Source organism: Orbicella franksi, chromosome 6 (assembly GCF_964199315.1).
Source record: "Orbicella franksi chromosome 6, jaOrbFran1.1, whole genome shotgun sequence".
Taxonomy (NCBI): Eukaryota; Metazoa; Cnidaria; class Anthozoa; order Scleractinia; family Merulinidae; genus Orbicella; species Orbicella franksi.
The window spans coordinates 11,911,656-11,926,655 of NC_138150.1; the positions used below are offsets into that span (position 1 = coordinate 11,911,656).

The 15,000-nt window shown below is 40.7% G+C and overlaps 3 protein-coding genes across 7 annotated transcripts in view; 1 reads left to right on the forward strand and 2 right to left on the reverse strand.

The window, feature by feature from the left end:
• Window positions 1–2,812, reverse strand: part of LOC145490196 (ADP-dependent glucokinase-like) — a 13,712-nt gene extending 10,900 nt beyond the window's left edge. Inside the window, exon 1 of the mRNA XM_081469314.1 lies at window positions 2,067–2,812. Coding sequence (XP_081325440.1) covers window positions 2,067–2,413 — 347 coding nt within the window. The 5' untranslated portion in view covers window positions 2,414–2,812. The remainder of the gene's footprint in view (window positions 1–2,066) is intronic.
• Window positions 2,813–5,979: 3,167 nt separating this feature from the next.
• LOC145490452 (uncharacterized) lies at window positions 5,980–7,949 on the forward strand. Its single transcript, XM_081469569.1, has 3 exons — window positions 5,980–6,189; window positions 6,959–7,556; window positions 7,810–7,949. The coding sequence occupies exons 1-3, from the start codon at window positions 5,980–5,982 to the stop codon at window positions 7,947–7,949; spliced, it is 948 nt and encodes a 315-aa protein (XP_081325695.1).
• Window positions 7,950–12,016: 4,067 nt separating this feature from the next.
• LOC145489620 (DNA-dependent protein kinase catalytic subunit-like) overlaps window positions 12,017–15,000 on the reverse strand; it is a 294,091-nt gene continuing 291,107 nt past the window's right edge. For all 5 annotated transcript variants that reach the window (XM_081468622.1, XM_081468620.1, XM_081468625.1 and 2 more), the window contains 5 exons: window positions 14,180–14,381; window positions 13,703–13,891; window positions 13,251–13,293; window positions 13,037–13,124; window positions 12,017–12,653 (listed from right to left, as the gene is read on the reverse strand). In XM_081468622.1, coding sequence (XP_081324748.1) covers window positions 12,449–12,653; window positions 13,037–13,124; window positions 13,251–13,293; window positions 13,703–13,891; window positions 14,180–14,381 — 727 coding nt within the window. In that variant the 3' untranslated portion in view covers window positions 12,017–12,448. The remainder of the gene's footprint in view (window positions 12,654–13,036; window positions 13,125–13,250; window positions 13,294–13,702; window positions 13,892–14,179; window positions 14,382–15,000) is intronic.

The following is a 15,000-nucleotide window of genomic DNA, read 5'->3' on the forward strand; positions in this document are numbered from 1 at the left end:
TTGCATTCTTCTAATGCTTGATCTGCACTGCTGGGTAGGTCTTGATTCGCATTTAGCCACTTGCGCCGCCAACGGAAAAGTTCCACATTGCAGGCTCCTATATACAGGAAGCTCGTATGATCCGTCCAACTTACGCACCCTTATAATATTGTAACTTGCGATATAGCATGTGATGCCTTTTTAAATTGATTTTCTTTTGTTCTTCTTCCAAAAACGAAAATCTCGTCTCGCAGTATTTCGAAAGGGGGGTTCCGATACGTTTTTCCTCTTGAAATAAAATCCATTTTCATAACCCAAAAGGGGGGTTCCAGAACCCCTGGAACCCTCCCCTGGCTACGCCCCTGCATTTCTTTGCCGTCCTCTGCAAAACAAGAACGTAAAATGACCAAGTTCTGCGTAGTCTGAGTAACACGAACGTCTAAGGCTGATTTTTCGCATTTCCATTTGGTATTGAACGCTGTCATTGCATATTTAATCTCGGCACGTTTTTAGAGCCATTGGCTCACAGAACAGATCTAGACAATTGCGAATTTCGCTGGTAAAATATAAATTCATTTTTGACTAGGCGTCGTCGTCGTTGTTTAAGCTCCCGAATATTATTACGACCGAATTCGAAGAAACAATCGTTAAACAACTTCTTGATCGGGGAGTAATAACCTATTATTGCAGATACGTTGACGACACATTACTCTTAATGGTCCTTAATCAAACCCGACACAATCAACCCTATTCAAGATCACTTCCCCAAGTTTGACAAAAACCTACAAGTACGTTTTACTGATGCTCCTTATGATTTATTTGAAAACAGAACTCCACATTTTCTGGATATCAACATCTCTACCAACGACATCGGAATCTACCGTAAAGACACCAATATACCAACTTTGACAGTTTTGTCCCATGGCGTCAGAACACTGGTCGACCGTATCCAATGAATCTGCTCTCCTAATATACTCAAATTTGAACTTTAAAAGCAAACCAAAAAGATCATATCCTGGAAGAGCTTCCCTTCACATATTGCCAATATGCTTATTCGTCGGTGTTCTATTAACACTCTTGATAGGACTTGCACAGGAGACAACTACACCAAAGACAAGAAAGACTCTACCATCATCTGGCTTTCTATCCCTTACATTGGCGACAAAACCTCACAACTGTTAAAATCATTCAAACGAAAGCTCCTAGATGTCTCACAAACTCTAACATCGAAAAGCACGCGAGAAAACAACTAATCGAAACTAAGCTGTGTTTGTGCGCCAACAACAAGGATAAAGCACCACCATTGAGTAAATCGCATGTTGTGTACAAATTCAGCTGCCCTGTCGGTTGTCAATCCACGTATACTGGCAAAACAGATCGAACTCTTTCTCTGACAAAGAGAGTGCAATATACAAACATTTGCACACTTGTGAGCAATTAATTTTCATAGGAAATTTGTATAATCTACCGGACACCTTAAATTCTGACAATCTTCCACCTAATTCTTGTAACAAAGAATACTTAACACAATTAGTCAGAAACACTGAACACCAAAGTATTCAGACTGCGACAGCAATTGGAATCTTCTCCCATACAAAGAGGCATATTAAAGTAAACGCCTGACACCTTCCCTAAACAAACAGGACTCAAATCCAGCAGAGCACTTTGCCTTTTCTCGTGAGTATCACCTTTTGTTTCGTCTCTTCACTGTTATAAACTCGGCATTTAAGAGCTACCCTGTATGCATATACTAGTCTGATGATGGTACTGCCTAAGCAATATTTCATTTTATTGTTGGCTGATGCGTCTTTCTCTCTAAATATTATAATTTATTTTATTTATTGTAATTTAGATGTCATTTACATTCTTTCTAGTTTTTTTTCACACTTTTATTGTATTTTAGTTTTAAATCGTTTTCACACCCTGTTTGTGTATATTTCCATTCGCGCACCAACATTTTGGCCGAAAGCTCTTATTTTTTAATTCTTTTAACCAGAGAACGTTTTTACTTCTTTTGAATTATGTTTTATCTAAGCTACAGCTATATTTGAAAATCCCGATAAGTTAAGCTTACATATGATACTTACGATGAAGCTGCGCTGTGATTGAAAAAGAAAGCAAATGTTTCCAGAAGTTCCTTTTCGGTTTTCACAACGTCATGAGGTATTGCTTCCCGGGGAGGTTCAAGTTTCAGTGCTTCTAACAACCCCACAGAGTCAACGAAATAATCCATAGTTGCTTCAAAACAGGTAGCCACTTTAGGTGAGCCAACAACTGAATTTTCCTGTTCCAAAGATTTCAGTCCGTCCAAAACTGCTTGAATACGTTGATCTTGACTTGCCATGTTCCGGTAGTAAAAACATCCTGCCACAACAACTGCAATGGCGACTACAGTAGCCACAGTATTAACCATTTGCTCCCTTCTTGACAACATTTCAAAAAGAAACGGAGAGAAACAACGACATAAAGATAGCACTTGGAGTCGTAACGGAATCCGTTTAGAATAAATTCTATTCAGTCTCGAGTTCGTCGAGACCGCAAACAAAAGTGTTAACCGCAGGGGATTTGAAAAAGCGCAAACGCAATGGGTGCTCTTAGGGAAAGACAAAAATAGAGGGTCTGTGGACTTCAGTTTCTTCACCCTGCGTGCTCTGCTTGCAGGATGCCGTTTCTCCAGAAACGGAAAATTTTCATTGGCTTAAAGGCGATCAAACATGTCATTACCATGTCAAGATCCATCACGCGCGCGGCATGGGATTTGAAGTGGTTGTAGTCACTTCGTACAGAGTCGGTTGCCGCCAAATTTGCATAATATGAGCATATGTTACGCCGTCGATACTTACACGAAATCGATATGAAAACAAGCCTGCTTCTTAGGTGGAATCTTTGGATTTCGAGCACTAATACCCGTAGTCATGTTATTTAATCGTGAAACGCCCTGAAACGTGTCCAATTAACAAATGGACGTCAGCTTTTTATGCGTCTGTCCTCTTATTGATGAGAAATTGCTTCATAACATTGTCAACGTGGCTGTGGAACCACGAGCCGTAGGCGAGTAGTTCCGCAGTAAACTTTGACAATGTTATGACGAAATTTATCATCAAAAAGAGGACAGACGCATAAAAAACTGACGTCAATTTGTTTTTTACAATAACAAGACCCCAAAATGGTCAAATGCCGGGAATAAATGAGGGGAAAAGAAGCCGTAAACTTGCCGTAAACAAAGATAAGTGAATTTTATTCAAAATGACGCGAACATTGTCAATAGCTTTTCTCAGTTTTTCATTAGCTACTTAAAAAAGTCCATAAAATCTCATTGGTTAAAAAGTTGACAGTTTGACAGCTGAAAGTTGAACTTGAAAGCTTCATAAATTTACATTTTATTCGTCTGTACTCTTGTTGATGATAAAAATGAGCCAATCAGCGCGCAAAAATAAGACAGTAGGGAGTTTACGAAACCACGACGGCAACGGCAACGTCACTGGACAAAAGAATTAATGAGCAGTACAATGGCTGTGCACGTGCGTTATAATTCTTAGTACATTTCTTTGCCGTCCTCTGCAAAACAACAACGTGAAATATGTAATTTGTGATAATCGGTGTTGACATAAATTAATATTTTGCCGACACGGAATGGAGAACTGGGTGGGAGGGTAGTACGCGAAGGCTCATGGGTAGTACGTTTGTAAAAGAGACGGTTGAGAAACTTGTGACATTCTACGGTCAGCCTTGCCACTAGCACTTTCCCATAAGGTTTATTTCTTCTCTTCATCACTTTTCCTTGGCTAGATAAGGATGAAGCAGGCGTCAGAAAAGTCATCGCTGAAAACAACAAAGATCTTATCGTTCAGATCAAAGATCTCGTAAATACTTTGATTTCTGACCTCAAACGATCTAACGAGTCTATCGCTTCCCAACAGATGTCAGAGATTAAGAGGCTGAAGCGAGATTCCGTTCCTCACTTCAACAAAAAGAGCAATGAGGAGCAGTACAAAGCGAACAAAGCTATAAAAGGTGCCGTTGAAGACGCCCAGATTGCCCTCGAAAGGAACGACGTCGAGAAGACCAAACAAGCCTTAGATAAAGATATGGACCTGCTTCAAGAGCGTCAAAAATTGATCCTACTAGCTGATAAATCACAGTACGGGTGGAAGACGGTCCTCGAATATAAACACCATGATCTCGCAGACGACGAAGAAGATGAGAAAAAGATGAGAAAAAGATATACAGGGCCGAATCCAGAACAGCTAGGTCCACGAAGCGTTTCACATCTCGCTCGATCCGGCAAAGAAATAATGTCACATCGACTTCAACAACTGCGCAGCTTTCCGCCTCACTGCTACCCAATTTGTTTTCGCCTGTAAACCTACAGCTTTCGTCTCAGAGATCAGCACCCGGTTTGTGCTTTGCTTGTGGCAAACCCGGTCATTGGAGGGCTTTCTGTCCTAATTTGCGGTTTAATGTTCCTTCTAATACATGTCAGAATCCCAAATGACCTACTTCGGACGTCGATTTGGAACTAGACCTTGTTCATGAGGATAGCGGCGAATTAGTTTTTCTTCGTGTCAATGGAAATTCTTTCGAGGTTAAATCCTGCGAGGACTATTTGTCCGTTAAAGGACGGCTACGCGGGGCCCTCGCATTCTGGAACGACATTCACGCGCCTAAATTTATTCTGGATGTTATTTAATATGGCTATAAATTACCGCTTCTTCAAATTCCTCCGCCCTTCACAGCTAAAAATAATAGTTCGGCTTTGGAGCAGCCAGCTTTCGTCCAAAGTGCTATCAACGATCTCTTTGTCAACGGTGGCGTCACTGAAGTGTTTGAGGCTCCTGTTATCATCAATCCTTTGTCCGTATCTATTCAAAAATCAGGCAAAAAGCGTCTAATTTTAGACCTTCACCACGTTAATCAGTTCCTTTATAAATGCCGATTCAGGTGTGAGGATTTGTCTATTGCGAAAGAGATTTTGAATGCCAGAGATTTTATGTTTACTTTTGACTTAAAGTCTGGTTACCTTCACATGGAAATATTCCCGGAGCACATGAAGTATCTATCATTTGCGTGGACATTTTCCTCTGGACGCACCAGATTTTTCCAGTTTTCTGTTCTTCCGTTTGGCCTCAGCTCCGCGCCTTATCTATTTACTAAATTACTCAAGCCTTTAGTCAAGAAATGGAGATCTGAAGCAAAGTCGATCGTGGTTTATTTGGACGATGGTCTCGGAGCCGCTGCGGACAAGAATAAGGCAAAAATCGCTAGTTTGCAAGTACACGCAGATCTTCTTAAATCTGGCTTTCTTCCCAACGAAGCCAAATGCGTTTGTGAGCCCACTCAGGTTATTACTCGGCTTGGAACCGTTCTCAACACCTCCACTTCTGAAATTTCTGCCAATGTCAAACGGATTACCAGTTTACAAGAAGACTTAGCGACTCTTTTGGCCATTTCCTCGTCTTGTCATCCAATTCGTAAGCTTGCCTCTGTTTGCGGAAAAATCATATTTCTTGGCTCCTGCGTTGCTTATGTCTCTAGGCTTATGTCTAGAAATTTATTCGCAGTCATCAATACCGCGCCAACCTGGAAATCTTACGTTCGTCTTTCGTCTGAAGCTCTGGCTGAGCTGAATTTCTGGAAATCTAATGTGGCAAGTCTTAACAGCATTCCTATTTGGCCTGTAAGGCACAAACCTTCGAAGATCGTCTATTCCGATGCTTCTGGCTCAGCTTGCGGCAGTTTCATCGAGTTCGAGGGGAGGATGTTCCATCAAAACTGGTCAGATTTTGAGAGAGCTCAAAGTTCTAAATTCAGAGAGCTGTTAGCCGTTTCTTTATCAGTGAAAGCTTTCGTGGAGTTTTTTTGAAAGCCCAGACAGTCACGTGTTTTACGGATAATCAGAACGTTGTCCGGATTCTTAGTTCCGGGTCTAAGACTCCAGCATCACAGGAGCTTGCAATGGATATCCATCGAAGTTGTTTACTTAATGCTATTAATATCGATATGCAATGGATCCCAAGAGACCTAAACAGTGCGGCGGATGATATAAGCAAATTCATTGATAAGGACGACTACATGATCAACGATACAGTCTTCAATGCTCTTGACGACTTATGGGGTCCACATACCTGCGATAGGTTCGCTTGTTCCTACAATGCCAAAATCCAGTGCTTTAATTCAAGGTTTTACCAGCCTGGTTCGAGTGGAGTTGATGTATTTTCTCAGGATTGGTCTCATCATAATAACTGGCTGTGCCCCCCTGTGTATTTAACGTGTAAAGTTATTAAGCAGACGGAGCTTTGCAGTGCTCAAGGAACTCTGATCGTTCCCCTTTGGAAGTCAGCCCACTTTTGGCCCATCCTGTGTTCGGATGGTTTCCATTGGAGTACATTTATCCATGACTGGGTTATACTGCCTAACTTTCCTAATTTATTCATTAGAGGAAAAGCTAAGAACTCTATTTTTGGTAGCAAGCCACTGGCATTCGTTTCGTTGGCTCTACGTCTTGACTTCAGTATCATTCCCAGATTAGATTCCGAGTTATCTCGTAAAAGCCTTCTAGTTTCTTGTGTTTGATTCCATTCGGGCTAGAGATTGCAGCTGTTTTACTGTGTGTCGATAAGGCGTATTTGCGTGAAGTACTTATTATTTGTTAGTTATTGCTAGTTAAACGTGTTATGCCTTAGAGAGGCATCCAGGAGAGGCCCTAGAGGGGCGATTTATCATATGTATTTTCTTTTTTGTACCCTAGAGGGGTATATTATGTTGACTATGTGCAAACGCCCTAGACGGGTACGTCCACTAGAATAGCATGGTTTTTATTTTTGTATTGTGATACGCGAGAAGTGTATTGCCTGGAGGGCAAAGGTTTTCGTTACTGAAAACAGTGAGTTAAATGGAAATTCAGCATTGTGTGCATTGCTGCCTGTGGCATTGATATGGTTTAGATTTTCTTGATATGTCTCCTTTTTCTTATCCTCAGATATCTTCACTTCCGTTTTCTGGTCTTCAGAGGCCCAAAGTTCCGCGAGTGGTTCAGCTAATGGAGAATCTCAAATCTACCTTGCTTGCTTCCAAAGCGTCCCGGACATCCGAAAATTACTTGAGAGCTTTTAACAAGTGGAGAGCCTTAACTAGTGATGTCTTGGGTACCTCGGAGTTTCCAGTCAGACCCATCGATTGTGCCCTCTACTTGCAACACCTCCTGGAGTCGTCCAAGTCCGTCGCTACCATCAACTGCGCCTTCTACGCGTTCAAGTGGATACATTTTCTTGCAGGCGTCGACTCACCAACATTACACCCTACTGTTATGGCCGTAAAAGAAGGAGCTGTTCGCCTTGCCAGTCAGCCAATACTCAATAGGAAGGAGGCCCTGGACCCTCACCACCTCAAGCTTCTTGCTGCAGAGACTAATCTAGAAGACCTTCTACAATTAAGAAATTTAGTTATGTTCATTCTCGCATTTTCCGGTTTTCTTAGAAGTTCCGAGTTATGGGTTATTCGTAGCAGAGATGTTCAGTTTAACGAGGGTTACCTCACAATCAGCATAGAGAAAAGCAAGACGGACCAACTGAGGGAGGGTAGATCGGTCGTTATCGCAGAATCCTCGTCTACCACGTGTCGGTGTTCTTTACTTAAGCTGTATATGCACAAGGCCCAGATTCCGAAAAATTCAGACGAGTATCTTTTTAGGGCCATTTCAGCTTCAGGCAATTATAAGCGCCTTATCTCTATAAACAAGCCGATTAGTTACTCTACCTATAGGCAGTCTTTAAAAAAGTCTTTCCGGCGCGAATATTGTACCAGATATCTCTAAGTTTAGCACTCATTCAGCTAGATCAGGTGGAGCTACTTTAGCTGCCAGCTCTGGTGTTTCAGAAAGGAATCTTCAGCGCCATGGTCGCTGGGCTTCAGTCACAGCGAAGAACATTTATGTTAAGGATTCTCTTGTCAGTAGGCTAGAAGTTTTCTAAGGCTCTGTCTCTGTGAGCTCAAGCCCTACCTTTAACTTTCTATCTTGGGCCTGGCTGACCAACGCGTCCATGCCTCAACCTTTGAGCGTGTTCGGTTGTGTAGTGAGGGCAAAATATGTAATTTGTGATAATCGGTATTGACATAAATTAATATTTTGCCGACACGGAACGGAGAACTGGGTGGGAGAGTAGTGCGCGAAGGCTCATGGGTAATACGTTTGTAAAAGAGACGGTTGAGAAACTTGTGACATTCTACGGTCAGCCTTGCCACTAGCACTTTCCCATAAGGTTCGTTTTTATCGTGTAATTAGCGTCATATGATTTGTTTTTTTCATTCTGTTGTTTATATGTCAACCTTAAAACCCCAAAGGTGGCGCCACTGCCTTTGGTCGGGGGTACACGGTCCCTATTTTTCCTAGCAAGAGGTTTTTGGGGTTTACGTGTCCGGCTTTGGCGCATGTAGGACGTTACTTGATGTATCTCTTATCCACGTTGTTGTAAGCTTACTGTCGCAAATAAAACATATCTTGGGCCTGGCTGACCAACGCGCCCATGCCTCAACCTTTGACTGTGTTCGGTTGTGTAGTGAAGGCAAAATGACCAAATTTTGCGTTGTCTGGAGAACGTGAACTACGACGGCTAATTTTTTGAATTTTTATTTCAAATTTATCGCTGTGTTCCGGATTTAGTTTTGCGATAGTTTTGACAGTGATAAACAAAGTAAATGACTTAAGAGTATCGCGAGATTCGTAGGTAAGATATAAAATCATTTTTTAATCGACGTTGTCCTCGGCGTCGGCGTCGTGGCTTCGTAAACTCCCTAATTATTGTAAAAACTCTACTTGATTATTTCGTGCTCTGTTCCGCAAGACATTGAGTAAACGGAAGATCGCACGAATGATCTGTTATATTTCGTGACAAGTTCTGAAGACAAATAATGCGTCAAAATACAAAGACCCTTCCTAAACTGATAGAGAATAACAGCTTCATAGCCTACAAAAAACAGATGGTTCCGATTTTCCCACTGGTTTGCGGAAAAACTCTTGCTCTCACTGCTTTCCTTCAGCATGGCTGCGTTAGAGCGAGGTGACTGAAAGGGTCACTTTGTCTTTCTATTTATTGTATTATTGTAATGCTAGCTCGGCAGGTTTCCGGAGAATCACGCGTTTTATAAACAGATATGAATATTTTAGCATGGTGATTCGAGACAAACGAAAATTACAATAAAGACAACAAACAACACTAGTGAAAATCAGCGCAACATTTTCCCGAGTTGAGGCTAAAAATTATCGGCCTTAAACTGTCGTATTTCCAAAATTATCCCTTGATGATGTAATATATCAAACGCGAAAGACCGTGTTTGACCACATTTCGAAACACCGAGAAGATAGTTGGAAATACGACGCGCAGTGGAGTATTTTTGACGAAATTTCGAAGTGTTTGGAAATGTGGTCAAACATTGTCTTGAGTGTTTGATATATCTTCTCAATCGAAACCAAACTAAGGAGAAAACGGAGAAATAAAATTGTAAAAATCTATGCTTATTAAGATCAGATATCCAAACACTGTCACAGTCATGATTTCCCTCGTTTAAACTTGATGAATTATTAATGAGTTTGAGAAGCATAAGTCGAGTCGTACACTGTATCGGAAATTGAGCCAGGAGCACAACAAATGAGCAGAGTTATCAGACCTGCAGACCTCATTAAGTAAATAAAATCATGCAAAACATATCCTTTAGTGTGATTTGTTTGTTTTACTGGTGCTGAGATTTCTTTCTTACCACGATTTGAAAGAAGCCACAGTAAGTCAAGGCTGAAATAAAGCCAAAAATATAGATGGCAACTGGTACATTTACCTACAATTTTTAGCGACCGAAAACGTTAACATGTTGGCAACATCATGTTTTTAAAACTGAAAGGGTTTGGGTTTTTCGTTTATATTTTGTATCAGGATTTTCTTCCCGTCCAGTTGTGATTTGCTTGTAAAGTACTTCATGCCTGTAAACTTTTTCCGTACTGACCCCTGCCGTCGCGCCTAAGCATTCCACCGTCACCCCCCTCCTTCCAAACCCACCTGGGACATAATCAACATCAAGTGGCTGTTGTTGTTTGTGTGGATAAACATTTTACTCAATGTCTGAATCATCATCAATCCTTATTGCCCCCGGTGGGGCATGGGGCCGCAGCCGGTTAAGTTTTCTAATTTTCCATACATTTGTCTGTAATTTTTTTTCTCGCGAACCGCGTCTACCCAGCCAAATCTACAGACAAATGTATGGAAAATTAGAAAAATAAACTGAGCGTCTTCTAGCCAAGCTACATCCTGCAAACTTGGTAAATACAATCTTCTACCTAGTATTTTAACGTTGCGATTAACAAATTGTGTAAAATTCAAGTTTGGAAAAAGTTATTTGCCATGGGATTCCCATGGGAAAAGTTATTCTCAAAGTCATTAATAATTCATCAAGTTTAAACAAAGGAAATCATGACCGTGACGGTGTTTGGATATCTAATCTTAATTAGCATAGATTCTTACGATTTTAATTCTCCGTTTTTCTCCGTAGTTTTAGTTTCCATTGAGACGGTATATCAAACACTCAAGACAATGTTTGACCACATGTCCAAACACCTCGAAGTTCGTCAAAAATACTCCGCTGCGCGTCGTATTTTCAACTCTCTTCTCGGTGTTTGGAAATGTAGTCAAACACGGTTTTTCGTGTTTGATATATTACTTGGGCGTCATGTAAAATGGAGATCAACAGATCAATATAACTTGAACTTCGCTACTACTGCGAAAGCCTTTTAGGTTGGTCAACGGATTCACAAAAAGTCTTGCGGGAAGCGAAGAAGCGCGGGAGTGAGCGAAGGAAGGATCGAATGAATCTCCCATCCATACCTACGACTTGGATTTTCCAAGTTTATGAGGTAAATTTACATTTGAATACACGAACAAAAAATGACGTGTCACATTTTCAAGATGGGTTATTCTGACCCCACTAACAAGAGACATTCATTGTGAATAGTTTATTTAGGATGCGTCAGTCAGTCATGTGATGCAGATGTATTCCGCCTTACAAGATAATTTGCATGCTTGCAAATTACAACTATAAACCATTTTCACGTGACGTCATCACTTTCTAAAATTCAAAACTAGAGCCACCAAAGTTTTTACCCTCGTCAGGCATAAGAGGTGTTATATTTATATCTGTTTACAATTTTACAGCACAACAGCGTGCTTCGTTTGGAAAGCAGAGCATTTTGAATTTCAGGATTATGAAGGTGCGACGATAATATATACTTATCTCATAATTTTCAGCTTTTTTAGAAGTTAGAGCACTAGGAAAAGTGCTTATGTAAATGCTTGTTTGTTCAGAACTGATAATCAGTTGCCTAGATAGCCAAAGTAAGTTCCAGATGGTTACACTATTCTCCGGCCGCCATATTGGTGTACCACGAAGGTACACCAACATTGCGTTTTCATACTGGGCTCTGTAAATTTCTGCAAGACATTTCGACGAATATCTGAAGTTTGGGGAAACACACAGGCCTAAAATTTGGAGAAGTGTCTTATTTAATTATCTTCTATGGCATCACAAGTTCTTAGCTGTGCAACATGCGTCCCAGCATGACTGGTTTTGTACCATGTGACGGGGCCGTGCAAAGGGCGCATTTATCTTTCATAAGAGTTTTCAATTAAGGAGTGACAACGATGATAACGCCTGTAGCTGAAGCCCTGACACAGAAGCGTCAGTTTCAGACCGGTAAAGGTAATCGCACAAATTCGGAATTCGGGAATTGTAGTATAACAGTCATTTCCCAAATCCACTCGCTGCATACACAAATACGTCTTGCAAGCCACGACAACGTAATTAGCTTCGAGCCGTTCAGTTTTTGGGGAAAGGCGAGAACACACTGTTTTTAACTCCAACTCCACTTCTTTCAAAATAATTTTTATCGCAATATTATGTGCACTTTTCCGAAAGGCACGCCATTATTAAGAAAATCGCGTCCAAATATGGGTCTTTCCATGAGGTTTTTTTTTTTTTTTTTGGGGGGGGGGGGGAGGGGAGGGGATAGCAGTGTTCTGAATATGCGAATTCTAGTTATCCTGGGCTTTCCGTTTTCCCACCTGGATTTAATTCAATACAGCGCGGGAAAGGTAGAGTTCAGGGACTGGACTACAAGTTGTATTGATTGGTGGTAAGAATCTCAGGAAGAAACCTGGCGTAAATGCGTTTTTCAATTTAATAGTCCCAAGAGGTAAACACAATGTGTGATGCGCTTGTTTACTTAAACAAACGTTTTAGATTTAAGGTCACAAAGAAACAGAATCTTTTTTGATTAATCAAAATTTCCCATACACTGGGATTATATTATGATTAGTTGTTAACAATGTAAACTTCTACCATAAAATGGTATGCGTAACTATAACTCAGAGATCTCAAATTTATTCATATTCCCTTGAGCTCAGTTCAGTTCAATACTACACTGTCCGCCTCACATCCATGGTTCCCAGCCTTGATAGGTTCGCCCAAGAACATTAGGATCCATGGCATGATCCATTAAACAGGCCACTTCAGACTCCACTGACAAACCACTTTCAGGTTCACGGGCTCGCACGTTAACAGTTTCATCTCCAAGACATACAGACTCCATTTGCTTATACCAAGGGTGGTTCTTGTGACCCAATTGCAGATCGTCTCTAAAATTATTAAAAGCAAATTTTGTCCCCTGCTCATGTAATGACAGCATTTTCTTCAAGGATCGTTTTAAAAATTTTCAGTGTAAGTTAAATTTAATTGAAAGCAGTTTTAACGTGTTAACTCAACCCTCCCCAGCCCCCTCCGAGTACAGAAATCCGACTTTTCAGATAACTCGTCAGAAGTTAAAAGAGAAGAGAGTTGAAAGACGTAGCAGGCACCATAAAGACTAAAACGTCTGGTAACACTTCAATATCTCCGAGAAGATGTCTGGCTCAGTTATATTATTTATCCTTATATGGTGAGCCGATACAGCGCGCAATGAAATTTTGTCTAATTGATCAAATTCAGAAATGAAAGAAGTACGGCTATAATTTGAACTAACCTCATAACATACGCCGGGTTAAATCCCTCCAGTTTCTTTCTAGCACTTTGTACTTTCTGCTTGGGATACCACGCTGCGTCGGCTTCGCCTAAAAACATATCATAAAACAAGATATTTGTTTATTTTTCTTTAGATTCGCACCAGAGGGTAGAGAACAGCCGTACGCTGTTGGTTTTGACAACAAAATGTAAGTCAAAATGACTGAAACACGAACCTGTGCTAATTCCTTGAGCCTTGGCTTGTTTACGAGCAAACACCTAAAACAGAGCAAGAACACATCGAGTCAGGTGATCAAAATTTCCAGGCTTATTCCGTACAACTATATCCTTGGGAGAAATTTGAAGAACATTTGTAAATGCCACCTTTCTTCGATTCCAAACATTTTGAATAACACGATGAAAATTGTGTGAATAGCAGCTGCACTTCTACTGATCACAAACTGTCCATCAGTAAAGACAATAGTCCAATTAATTCCCACAAATGCACGACATCTCCTTAGAAAAGACAAGGACTATGTTTTAAACAAGCTACATAACAAACTTTATAAGAAATTTAAAGGCATTGCTTCACTGTTTGCATTCAGTTAGAAGTTGAAGACTACAAATCTTTTACGCTTCTTACAGGGAAGTGGTAGACTAAAATAACTAGGAGTTTATCGATAGAGACCTGCCAATCCAGAGAAGGCTCTTTAATGAACACGTCCATTGTGTTAAGGAGCAATTCGTGGTTATTTCTGAGAGCCCTCAGTGTATGTACCATGACGTTCTTTAGAGTACCACTCTCTTTCAGTGGCAACATAAGATTCAAAAACTGTCGAGTCAATCTGAAAGGCATGAGTTCTGGCACGGGAAGGAACTGCAAATAAATGTATAATAATCAGGCAGTGAACCAACAAATCATCTTTCAACTGAGCAGACAGAGAAAATAACAAGCAATCTTCGTCGAATAGCCTTTGAACACTAAAAGTAATAATAACAGCACCCAAGTTAAAAACCAAACATTTTAACAGAACGGTGAACGACCGACTGAACAAACAAATAACTAGCATGGTTACTCGTGATCTTCAACTCCCTGGTTCTTAAATGAATACTTCAGTAATGCTTTTAAAAACAACAGCAACAGGCAACAAATCCATGGTCATACCTGCGTAGCAGATCCAAAGGCGTGGCCAAAGTCAATGCCAATCATTCCTCCAGTTTCCATGTCAACCATGAAGTTTGACAAATGGCGATCCCCAATACCCAAAATGTACTGACATATGCACAAACACGCATGACTGCTCGCAAAATGCGACCTGAGAGTAAGGAACGCTTCAGGAGAGACGGAGAGCTGCGTGAAAGCACGTCTGTAAATGAAACACTCAGTAGATTAAAATGATCAACACATACACAAAAACAAACTGAATACACAAATAGAGCCTTTACTATCTCTTAAATAAATTAAGAATTTCGAAAAGTAAGCTTATTTGCCATTGACCTTGATCGTTCTTGAACTTCCGGATGTGTTCCAGACACTGAAAGTTGTAGAACCCTCAGTAAAATAATAAACGTTCTGCAGTCTCAACTCGACCTATGTATATAATGTGCTCTCATTGGAGATCACCGCACTTCAAGATTTTGGTCGATATAATCAAAGCTAATTTGTTTAGAGTCGCTTCCCAGTTTAATCGTAGCACGAGTCAAGTTCGAGTCACAAGATAAATTTTTCTTGACCCGTGATCGAACTTGACTTGGTTTCCAATTTGATCTGTGCTACGATTAAACTCTTCCCATTCTCTTGAAAGAAATTTTTCTTTGACGCCCTCAACGGGAATAGGCGGGGTCTGGTCTGTTTCCCAAGGCGTTCCAATTGCCTCACCATCAAGTTATGGTCACTGAACTGAGTGACCACCCGGTCTAAACAACTTTTCCTGTTGTTATTGAATTATGCTGTTCCTGATACGTTGAAAGCAGCAGTGCCGCGAC